Source organism: Salvelinus sp. IW2-2015, linkage group LG15, assembly GCF_002910315.2.
Source record: "Salvelinus sp. IW2-2015 linkage group LG15, ASM291031v2, whole genome shotgun sequence".
Taxonomy (NCBI): domain Eukaryota; kingdom Metazoa; phylum Chordata; class Actinopteri; order Salmoniformes; family Salmonidae; genus Salvelinus; species Salvelinus sp. IW2-2015.
Genome location: NC_036855.1, coordinates 44,815,332 through 44,827,640, shown reverse-complemented (window position 1 = coordinate 44,827,640; position 12,309 = coordinate 44,815,332). Strand labels below are relative to the sequence as shown.

At 41.8% G+C, this 12,309-nt stretch overlaps 1 protein-coding gene across 1 annotated transcript; it reads left to right on the top strand.

Moving 5' to 3' along the window:
• The first annotated feature begins 296 nt into the window (after positions 1 to 296).
• On the top strand, positions 297 to 3,390 carry LOC111974279 (serine/threonine-protein phosphatase 2A catalytic subunit beta isoform). Its single transcript, XM_024001956.2, has 7 exons — positions 297 to 757; positions 1,134 to 1,343; positions 1,470 to 1,643; positions 1,803 to 1,892; positions 1,983 to 2,144; positions 2,789 to 2,907; positions 3,037 to 3,390. Exons 1-7 carry the CDS (start codon positions 656 to 658, stop codon positions 3,107 to 3,109), a joined length of 930 nt encoding a protein of 309 aa, XP_023857724.1. The 5' UTR covers positions 297 to 655; the 3' UTR covers positions 3,110 to 3,390.
• Positions 3,391 to 12,309: the final 8,919 nt, after the last annotated feature.

Below are 12,309 nucleotides of genomic sequence, written 5' to 3'. Positions count from 1 at the left end.
GTACTCGTCGGGAATGTTCCATGTCAATTAGCTAGCTAGTTTCTAACATAACAGCTTCCTAGTTATCTGTAGCAATCCGATTATGTTGACAATTGTGTAGGTAGTGTCTTATTGACACGTTGAGAAGTAATTACCAACATTGTCAAAATCTATTTTGACTGCAGCTTTCTTTTTCGTTGGGACCAATGGCGTACATCAATGGGTGTAACTTGACATCGAGAAAACGCCCCAAATTGCGTTCTGCAATTACACTCTTCTCGTTTAATGCCTTGTGCGTGTAATTCGTCTTCTTCGCCACAAGGTGGCTGGTGTGTAATAAATGGTGGCATTAGAACTCCCTTAAAACCCCGTATGTTATTGTTGTAGGCCAGCTAGCTACAGCGCTTCGTCGCCGGTAAAATTCTGCCGCACCGAGGGATTTTAATCCACTCTGATTCCCCTCAGTTAATACTCTGTTCGCTTGTTTACGAGACTTTGGTTTTATATATTTTACCATGATTAGAAAGTAGATAGTTAGGTCATTAGATCTGAATTTTAGAGTCGTCACTTTGCCGGGACAGGAGCAGCTAACAAGTCAGCCAGCTAACTAGTTAGCTAGTCAATTTAGCTAATACATTTTTTTCCCATCAAGACGTCGATTGATACCACGGCTGTCATGGAAGACAAATCTTTTACGAAGGAATTAGATCAATGGATCGAACAACTAAACGAGTGTAAACAACTTACGGAGAATCAAGTCAGGAGTCTCTGTGAGAAGGTAACTTTAACTAAACCCAATTTGTTAGATTAGAGCTGAAATTATTGTTCGACGAGATTAGGTGGCTAGTTTAACGGTAGCTAACAATAGGTAGCTAACATAGCTAACTAACAGTAGCCAGATAGCTTCAAAGCATACTTGCTAACGGTTTAGCTAGCTAACTCTCGTTAGCATGAATTGGGCCTAACCATTCAGCTAGCCAAACTGAAGCCTACATGGAATGACTAAACTATCCAGATGATTAACACCAAGATGACTAACCACAGTTAACGTACTTATTCAGGACGCCCTTCAATCAATCTATTTATGGATGTGCAAGGCTAGCTATCTGTTAATGATCTAGCTAAATGTACATATTGTCGTTTTGTGTTTTCAGGCCAAGGAAATCCTTACCAAAGAATCAAATGTGCAGAAAGTGCGATGTCCGGTCACAGTTTGTGGGGATGTTCATGGGCAGTTCCATGACCTCATGGAACTCTTCAAGATTGGGGGGAAATCTCCTGACACCAACTACCTGTTCATGGGGGATTACGTGGATAGAGGCTACTACTCAGTGGAAACTGTCACTCTTCTCGTCACATTAAAGGTATGCTTTTCACAACTCACGTTACACAACTAGGTGCACCAGACACCTTTATGATGATAATTCACTGTTGCTCAAGTAGSTAAGACCTGTATATGATGACAGATTACTTTTGGTGAAATGTTACAGGTCCGGTACCAAGAACGAATCACAATTCTGCGAGGAAACCACGAAAGCAGGCAAATCACACAGGTGTATGGCTTCTATGACGAGTGCTTGAGGAAATATGGCAATGCCAACGTGTGGAAATCCTTCACAGACCTGTTTGACTATCTCCCACTAACTGCACTTGTAGATGAACAGGTATTTTTGGTTTGMGTTTCCCTATTAAATCTGTATTTGTACAGTTTCACCAACTCTATATTTGAATAGTCAATATTTAATGGATGTGAATATGTTCTATTTAAGTCCTCCACACTAGTGGCTAATTTCTAATCCAAATGGTACTTTTTATATTGCCAGATCTTCTGCCTACATGGAGGCCTCTCTCCTTCAATAGACACTCTTGATCACATACGGGCTCTGGACCGCTTGCAAGAGGTCCCACACGAGGTAGATATATTATGTTGCACAAAGGGCATAGGTGTCATTCTCAAAGTCTTTCATGGCGCGCCAACATTAACTGTGTTCCTTTTATTTCAGGGTCCAATGTGTGACCTTCTGTGGTCAGACCCAGATGACCGTGGTGGCTGGGGTATCTCCCCTAGAGGTGCTGGCTACACCTTTGGTCAAGACATCTCTGAAACCTTCAACCATGCCAACGGACTCACCCTTGTGTCCCGTGCCCACCAATTGGTTATGGAGGTACAATATATTTTGTTAATCTGCTTTTACATTTTCAATCAAAGTTGTGTAATAATCTGAGTCAGTATTCACAATTTCCCCACCTTGGGAGAAAACACAGGAGTTCAGACTGCCAGCAAAAAAGCCCCATTTACATGTTGCTTATGAGTGCATTTCACACTACTTTGGGCTTATGATTGGTTTGTAAGGCAATGAATGTTTGTGAGCCTATGAATGTCCTGCTTAATGTTTGTGTCATCGCATATCAACTGCATTATACTTCAACCAGAAAGGTTATTTGGCTACTTTGCTAGCCTGTCAAGCTTTAGCATTCTAACTAACAGCGGCATTCAAAATAGGTATTTTGCAATGATCAACCAAATAATCTTAGCGACCATTCAATAAATAATCAAAACTTTAAGCGTATGACAACCCAAAAAATKGTGTATATCTAGGCAAAATTGAATGTGCGCAGATGGCGAATGGCATTTGGGTTCCCACACGGTGGCCATTGTACTTGTTTATGACGTGAATAGCGACTTGAAGTATTTCTTTCTAATTGTTATTACCAGGGATGTTTGGAGACCTGCCACATCGTTAGGATTGTATATTATACAAGGGTGCAAACAATGCCTAACGACTGGTTCTTAATTGTTTTTCTTCAGGGATACAACTGGGGCCATGACAAAAATGTTGTCACCATTTTCAGTGCACCAAATTACTGCTATCGCTGTGGCAACCAGGCAGCCATCATGGAGCTGGATGATACACTCAAATATTCTTTGTAAGTATGAGGATTTCTAGTGACTTTCCTACTATTCAAATTGGGTAGATCAGACATCCAATGTTTGCACAGAAGTGTTGAGCAACAGAAAACAATCTGACCATATTTTTTTTTCTCAAACCCCTTCAGCCTACAGTTCGACCCGGCTCCTCGACGCGGAGAACCTCATGTGACTAGACGCACCCCTGACTACTTTCTGTAAATTTGAAGCCACCCTTGTTCAARTACTGCACATCTAGATTTGAATATACTGTACAAGAGGGGTTTAATAAATGCATTCTACAGAAGATAATGGTATAGGAAACCTACAAAATAATAGCAAGAACCCCCTCTGCAGTTTAGAAAATGCTGTCATAATGCTGTGCTGATAAACATTTACAATACATGTTTAACTTTTTTTTTTTATACATGTTTTAAAGTGATTGAAATATGAAAGTACCAACATGGACCAAAATGTGCCATAAAATCTTAAGACATGTAAAACTTGCCTTTATTTTCTTTTMTTTTTTTTACTTCAATAGAATACTATTTGGCCAATGTTGCTACAGATTGTACGCAAGATGTGATAACCAAGTATTTTGTGGCCATTACAAGAAAGCCCCATACAAACCAGCCCATAGATTTAACTAACGTGTTCTTATTGACACTTTCTTCATTCATTTCAGGGTAAAAAAAAAAGTACACTGTTAGTTTCGTTGGTTCTAAAAAATAAAAAGCCAACAAAGATTAAATCCATGTTTTGTACCACTCTGTGGTTTCTCACAATCTTAACTGCTGCATATCTAGCATTTCCAAGCACCTTTGCAGGAACTAGTTGCTTCTAAAGTGTGACCAAAACAAACCTCTACACACATGCAAGAGGCATCTCACTTGACACAAAACATGAATGTAATTTTCTGAATTATCTAGTTTTTATAGAAGCAACTGGAAATTGACAAAGTCTTTTTTTTCACCTAATTGAGAACAAAGACAGTATCGCCAAGAACAGGTTAGTTAAATATATGGGCTGGTTTGTGTGGGGCTTTCCTGTAATGGACACAATCTTTGGTTGTAGACCAGCTAATGTTATCTGTAGCTACTCAAACTCACTATGGTATGAAATTATTATTTTGTTGCTAGATTGTACATTTAGATTCCTAAAAGTAATTTAGTCATTTAGCTTCTTAGGCCAAGTGGCATTCATAAAGATGACTTGCTCTGCTGAACATCTCAGCAACCTTATAATTTGAATAAAGATAATTAACATTTAACGGTCCTCTTATTGTCAGTTATCACTCGGGTCAGCTTTACAGTTTCCTGTTTCAGTTAGTAATGAGGCTGGAATAAAGGTACTTGAGGGCTTTTTACATTAAGCCACACTGAGCTGGGGTAARTTTTGCCAAATTATGAAAAGGACAATGAAATGAAAATATCCTTTCACACTGAGGCTGAAACTTTGCTGACCCTATACTGTTTCCTGACTATCAAGTTAGCACACCGCTTTTTTGCTATACCCCTTTCTCCAATCAAGGATTGTAGGAGTTGGCGTTGCTATATCCATGATTATAAGTACCAATCAAGTGCCTCGCTGGCAAAAGTGGAAATAAAAAATCCACTAGCAAGCCCTGAGCACGGTTGTGGTAAAATGTCCTTTATCAAACTAGCCTTACGGCATTTTTCAAGGATGCGCATAAAAGCATTAAACGGGAGGAGACCACTAAGACTGGCCATGTGAAGAAGTGCAGCTATAGTGGGGGGGTAACTGGTCAGGGCCACCCTAACTGGCACACCATGAATAGAGGGAAGTTGATGGCCAGCAATTTTGTAGCAGTGGTAATGGCCAAGCACGTTGCTCTGACGCTGCTAAAAAGTGGCCTCAGATCAGTCGTTGGATGGGGTGTTGTCCTCTTCGTTATGCCTCCCACTTTACAGACATCAAAATAGCTACAGGGATGGATGTGCAGGAGTTGGGGCTTTGGGTCATGGGGTCAGGAATCCTGGGTGCCTCACCGTATGGTCTGTTGGGCACCACAGCGGGGGTGGAGGTCAAGTATGGAGGTCAAGTATGGTGCAAGGGACCTTACCATTGAAGAGGCAGTGAAGTCGAAGGATTTTTATATCCAGGAGGAGGGAAGGTCTTATAGCCTCTGAAGACCATCCTTACTGGCACCAGGTCCAAGGGCAGATCCACATCACTGGAAGGCACACTTGCTTCTTCATTGTGTGGACCACCAAAGCCTCCATCCCCATCCAGCGTGACATCTGGCAGACTACAATAGTTTTCAAGGACCACATACTCCCAAAATTGGCACTGCAACAGTAAACATCTGTAAATATCTTGTGTTTTGGCACAATCCGTTTTTGTTCTTACCTTGATTTTATTCCCAAAAAAATTTGTGTGGGGGGAGCACTGCATTAGCGTTCGTTGCGCCTCCTGTACCTGTTTTCAGGGAAGCCAGTGATCCAAAAATATTCCACAGTTCATACACACACACACTAGGCTCACAGAATAGGTTGTATTACATACAAGTTTTGCTCAAAGCAGCCAACTAATGTAATGTAGTTAACGTAAGTCCAATCACAAAGACTGGTCTGAGTGGTCTCAGTTTCATTCAGTAGTACAACACAATTCACATTGCATTTTATCATGGGCACAGTGGGAATTTATATCCGTGATGTTTAAATTATTTCTTGTTCCCTTTGTTGTGTAGAGCTTCCTTTTCTGGTAAATGCAGGATGGGAGAGACATCACTTCCAGCAGATCTCCTTGCTGAGGGTGGCGTTCATCATGCACTGCTTCTCGTGGGGTGAGCCTAATGTTCTAAAATCAAATATTAGTCACATGCACCGAATACAAAAGGTGAAATGCTTACTTACGAGCCCCTAACCAACAATGCAGTTAAAAAAAAATACGAATAAGAAATAAAAGTAACAAGTAATTAAAGAGCAGCAGTAAAATAACAATAGCGAGACTATATACAGGGGGGTACCGGTACAGAGTGAATGTGCGGGGGCACCGGTTAGTCRAGGTAATATGTACATGTAAGTAGAGTTATTAAAGTGACTATGAATAGATAACAACAGAGCAGCTGCGGAGTAAAAGAGGGGGGGTAATGCAAAGTCTGGGTAGCCATGTGATTAGATGTTCAGGAGTCTTATGGCCTGGGGGTAGAAGCTGTTTAGAAGCCTCTTGGACCTAGACTTGGCGCTCTGATACCGCTTGCCGTGCGGTAGCAGAGAGAACAGTCTATGACTAGGGTGGCTGGAGTCAGACAATTTTTAGGTTCTTCCTCTGACACCGCCTGGTATAGAGGTCCTGGATGGCAGGAAGCTTGGCCCCAGTAATGTAGCTTAGCATCTGCTTCATCTGACCACTTTTTTATTGATTGAGTCACTGGTGCTTCCTGCTTTAATTTTTGCTTGTAAGCAGGAAACAGGAGGATATAATTATGGTCAGATTTGCGAAATGGAGGGCGATGCAGAGCTTTGTACGCATCTCTGTGTGGAGTAAAGGTGGTCCAGAGTTTTTCCTCTGGTTGCACATTTAACATGCTGATAGAAATTTGGTTAGACAGATTTAAGTTTCCCTGCATTAAAGTAAAATACAGATTAAAACTCTCTAGGTAGATAGTGTGGACTACAGCTTATCATGAGATACTCTACCTCAGGCGAGCAAAACCTTGAGACTTCCTTAGATATTGTGCACGAGCTGTTATTTATAAAAATACATAGTCTGCCGCCCCTTGTCTTACCAGACGCTGCTGTTCTATCAGCGTATAAACAGCCAGCTGTATGTTCATAATGTTGTCGTTCAGCCACGACTCTGTGAAGCATAAGATATTACAGTTTTGAATGTCCCGTTGGTAGTTTAGTCTTCCACGTAGGTCATCTATTTTATTTACCAAAGATTGCCTTCCATTCTGCTAGCAAACGTGCAGTGGGGGTTTATTCGATCGCCTGCGAATTCTCAGAAGTCAGCCCGCGCTCCGGACCCTTTTTCTCCACCTTCTCTTCACGCAAATGACGGGGATCTGGGCCTGTTCCTGGGAAAGCRGCATGTCATTCACGTCGGACTCGTTAATGGAAAAAAATGATTCTGACAGTTCGTGGTGAGTAATCGCAGTTCTGATGTCCAGAAGTTATTTCCGGTCATAAGACACGGTCTRCCATGTCTCCAGACCTGAAGATCTTAAACCCTGAATTGTGGTCAATGGCTTTGTCCGACACAGATTCTGGATACAGATCACTGCAGTATGTTATCACCACATTAGTTGCACAGTAGGTTTGCTTCTGCAGATCCATCGGACTTGGAGAAGCAACTTCTATGTCAGTACAGTCAATGACCAACCTGCAGTTTCTTCTGGACCCCTGAAAAGTCACAGGCAAGCACATTCTTCTCCCGACTTGGAACAGTCTTTGTGATGTTAATGAAAGTGATGGTAACGTTGCTGACAGTGCTTGCACTACAATGGAATAGTTGAGCCAGATGCAAGTTGGTGTAGCTGTGACGCAAATTCATAAGCGCCATAAACACTTGATCCTCAAATGACAGCATCTCGAACCCTCCACATGGCAAAGTAGACAACCCATTCCGTGTAACGTTCCAAGTATTCAACAACGATGTTGAACATGTCTTTGTCTGGAAGTCCTGTTTCCATCCTAAGTACTTTATCAGACAGCTGTGATGCTGAATACCTGTTGCAGGTATACAGCTGATTCTCCTGCGCTAATGTTTCTTCAAGATGCCTCAGTGAGAACATACTGCAACTGTGCAGACAGCAGCTTCCTACACTTCGTCTGCCATGGTGGATGAGTCTGGATCCTCCTCTTCCGCCGTGGTGGATGAGCTACCTTTTCTGGTAAATACAGGAACATTTGTCTTTCCCAACAGAAAATGGCAGCTGCAGACCCAAGTGTTTTCGGTTAGTGTCTAAAAGACACTTTTTTTATTTTACTTTACTAGCTAGCTAGGTTGATTACTAAATGGTAACATATATTTAAATACCATAACCCACAGACTTGACTATAGTAACAGTAAAATAGACTGGGCTTTGGTCTATCTGCACATCTAAAATCCTACTATGTGGATGGGACATTTCTGCTGAGATGGAGTAATTATCTGGAATGCTCAACTAGATGATCAGGATAGTGTAGGTTGCTATTTGCTCGAAGAGGTGAAGAATTACGATGARCTATACGACTGTACTTCGAATTCTCAAGAGGAAAGTTAAAACCCTCAGCCATGAGGCCACTGAGGAGAGCCAGCAGTGATAGGGGGATCGCCTGAAAGGGACTGATAAGCAGGGATGTAACGTAAGGATTTTGGGCACTGGCCAACAGACCACGATTTCTACATTCTGGTCCCAAATCTGTGGCATGCAATGTTTATAAAGGCAAAAATTCACTGCTGTGTCAGGCTATTTTGGCACATTGTCTACTAGCCCAGTCTGTTCCAGCGATGCCTCTCGAAAACAGAAAACAATAAAATGCAAGTGTGCTTATCGGAGTAGCGGTTACAATCCGGTACATAGCACAGAACCATCTTTGCTTCTGATTAGTGGAGAGACCTAACTCATGTTAGCTAGTTCGCTACAAAAGGCCAGGCAGAGGGTAATTCAAAAAAGGTGAGTAATTAAAACATGCTAAAGTAGCTAGCTAGGTCATTTGAAAAAATGCTAAACAAGAATACACACGAGAAACACGATAACAATAATTTAACAGAGAAACTTAAAAGGCTATAATATCTACTTGCTAGGTTACATGCTTCTAGTCAATGAGTTTGCGTTGAGAAATTTGCTTGAGGGATGACATCAAAGCTTGTGACAAGATGTTCTGTATGATAACCACATTAGTGCCTAATTAGCATTTCGTTTTTGGGGGTGTAGTTATAGGCGAATATATTGCTAAAAGTTACCTTGTCCGAGAGAGATTTGCGCAGTTATCAAAACGTCACGCCAGGGTAAGCCTACACAAAACATACCTTAATATGAAGTAGTTCTAAACATGGACAGATTTAGTGGTCTTCTCCCCTTTTAATGCTCTTATGCTCATCCTTGCAAAATGCCATAAGGTCAGAAATAGACAACTAAGTCGACATACTGTACAAACAATTATCTAGGCTAAGTAAAACACATATTTTGATCTACTGCTCTGCTAACTATCTAGCTAAAGTGTAGTCAATGGCTAGCTAAAGCAGAGGACGCAAATTCATGAATTGGGCACAGAAGGCCTCTGGGCATGCTGGTTGGGTTGGATTGTGAAAGGTAGCTGACGGTGTCAGCTAGAGATGATGTGCAGGAGATTCCTGCAGGAATTTGTAGTCTTGCTGAGGTCTTCTCTGTTGCTAATTAGCATTTTGAATTATTGAGAGTAAATTGAGGCGAATATATTGAGAAAACTCACCTTGTCCGAGAGAGAATTACATTGCTATCAAAACGTCACGCAAGGTGAAACCTAAATGAAACACAGTAGTTCTAAAACTCCAGATGCAAAAATGTATGGGGGGGRAAACGATTGGAACCATCTCCGGGTTTTACTGATGAGTTTTATGGGTATTAAGACTCATACTGTGGTACTCAATGACTGTACAGTGCATTTGAAAAATATTCAGACCCCTTGACTTTTTCCACATTTTGTTACGTTACAGCCTTATTCTAAAATGGATTAAAAGTATTATTGTTTTTTATGGAAAAATTACATTTACATAAGTATATCGACTCTTTACTCAGTATTTTGTTGAAGCACCTTTGGCAGCGATTCAAGCCTCAAGTTTTGCGTACGACGCTACAAGCTTGGCACACCTGTATTTGGGGAGTTTCTCCCATTCTTCTCTGCAGATCCTCTCAAGCTCTCTCAGGTTGGATGGGGAGCGTCGCTGCACAGATTTTTTCAGGTCTCTCCAGAGATGTTAGATCAGGTTTAAGTCTGGGGTCTGGCTGGGCCACTCAAGGACAGTCATTGTCCCAAAGCCACTCCTTTGTTGTCTTGGCCCTATGCTAAAGGTTGTTGTCCCGTTAGAAGGAGAACCGCCTTCCCAGTCTGAGGTCCTGAGCGCTCTGGAGCAGGTTATCATCAAGGATCTCTCTGTACTTTACTCGGTTCATCTTTCCCTCGATCCTGTCTAGTCTCCCAGTCCCTACTGCTAAAAAACATCCCCACAGCATGCTGCTGCCACGACCATGCTTCAACGTAGGGATGGTGCCAGGTTTCCTCCAGAAGTGACGCTTGACATTCAGGCCAAGAGTTCAATCTTGGTTTCATCAGACCAGAGTCCTTTAGGTGCCTTTTGGTAAACTCCAAGTGGGCTGTCATGTGCCTTTTATTGAGGAGTGGCTTCTGTCTGGCCATTCTACCATAAAGGCCTGACTGGTGGAGTGCTGCAGAGATGGTTGTCCTTCCGGAAGGTGCTCCCATTTCCAAAGAGGAGCTCTCTTAGTGACCATCGGGTTCGTGGTCACATCCCTGACCAAGGCCCTTTTACCCCCTATTGCTCAGTTTGGCCAGATGGCCAGCTCTAGGAAGAGTCTTGGTGGTTCCGAACTTCTTCCATTTAAGAATGATGCAGGCCACAGTGTTCTTGGGGACCTTCAATGCTGTAGACATTTTTTGGTACCCTACCCCAGATCTGTTCCTCGGCACAATCCTGTCTCGGCGCTCAATGGACAATTCCTTCGACCTCATGGCTTGGTTTTTTCTCTGACATGCACTTTCAACTGAGGGACCTTATATAGACAGGTGTGTGCCTTTCCAAATCATGTCCAATCAATTAAATTTACCACAGATGGACTCCAATCAAGTTTTAGAAACATCTCAARGATGATCAATGGAAACAGGATGCACCTGAGCTCAATTTCGAGTCTCATAGCAAAGGGTCTGAATACTAAATAAGGTATTTCTGTTTTGTTTTTTAATACATTTGCAAAAAATTCTAAAAACCTGTTTTCGCTTAGTCATTATGGGGTATTGCGTTGTAGATTGATGAGGATTTAAAAATATATATATTTTAGATAAGGGGTAACGTAACAAAATGTGGAAAAAGTCAAGGGGTCTGAATACTTTCCGAATGCACTGTATACAGTTGAAGTCTGAAGTTACATACACCTTAGCCAAATACATTTAAACTCAGTTCTTAACAATTTCTGACATTTAATCCTAGTAAAAATTCCCTGTCTTAGGTCAGTTAGGATCACCACTTTATTTTAAGAATGTGAAATGTCAGAATAATAGTAGAGAGAATGATTTATTTAGCTTTTATTCTTTCATCACATTCCCAGTGGGTCAGAAGTTTACATACACTCAATTAGTATTTGGTAGCATTGCCTTTAAATGGTTTAAACTTGGGTCAAACGTTTTGGTAGCCTTCCACAAGCTTCCACAATAAGTTGGGTGATTTTTGGCCCATTCCTCCTGACAGAGCTGGAGTAACTAAGTCAGTTTTCTAGGCCTCCTTGCTTGCACACGCTTTTTCAGTTCTGCCCCAAATTTTATATGGGATTGAGGTCAGGGCTTTATGATGGCCACTCCAATACCTTGACTTGTTTGTCCTTAAGCCATTTTGTCACAACTTTGGAAGTATGCTTGGGGTCATTGTCCATTTGGAAGACCCATTTGCGACCAAGCTTTAACTTTCTGACTGATGTCTTGAGATGTTGCTTCAATATATCCACATAAATCTCCTGCTCATGAGGCCATCTATTTCGTGAAGTGCACCAGTCCCTCCTGCAGCAAATCACCCCCACAACATAATCTTGCCGCCCCGTGCTTTAAAGTTGGGATGGTGTTCTTCGGCTTGCAAGCCTCCCCCTTTTTCCTCCAAACATAACGATGGTCATTATGGCCAAACAGTTCTATTTTTGTTTCATCAGACCAGAGGACATTTCTCCAAAAAGTATGATCTTTGTCCCATGTGCAGTTGCAAACCGTAGTCTGGCTTTTTATGGTGGTTTTGGAGAAGTGGCTTCGTCCTTGCTGAGCGGCCTTTCAAGTTATGTCGATATAGGACTCGTGTTACTGTGGATATAGATACTTTTGTACCTGTTTCCTCCAGCATCTTCACAAKGTCCTTTGCTGTTGTTCTGAGATTGATTTGCACTTTTCGCAGCAAAGTACATTCATCTTTAGGAGACAGAGCGCTTCTCCTTCCTGAGCGGTGTGACAGATGCGTGGTCCCATGGTGTTTATACTTGCGTACTATTGTTTGTACAGATAAACATGGTACCTTCAGGCGTTTGGAAATTGCTCCCAAGGATGAACCAGACTTGTGGAGGTCTACAATTTTTTTTCTGAGGTCTTGGATGATTTCTTTAGATTTTCCCATGATGTCAAGCAAAGAGGCACTGAGTTTGAAGGTAGGCCTTGAAATACATCCACAGGTACACCTCCAATTCACTCAAATGATGTCAATTAGCCTATCAGAAGCTTTTA

Coding starts and splice junctions, on each gene's coding strand:
- LOC111974279 (XM_024001956.2), top strand. CDS start 656: ATGGAAGACAAATCTTTTACGAAGGAATTAGATCAATGGATCGAACAA. Junction 1,644..1,802: donor CTGCACTTGTAGATGAACAG/GTATTTTTGGTT, acceptor TTATATTGCCAG/ATCTTCTGCCTACATGGAGG. Junction 2,908..3,036: donor GATACACTCAAATATTCTTT/GTAAGTATGAGG, acceptor AAACCCCTTCAG/CCTACAGTTCGACCCGGCTC.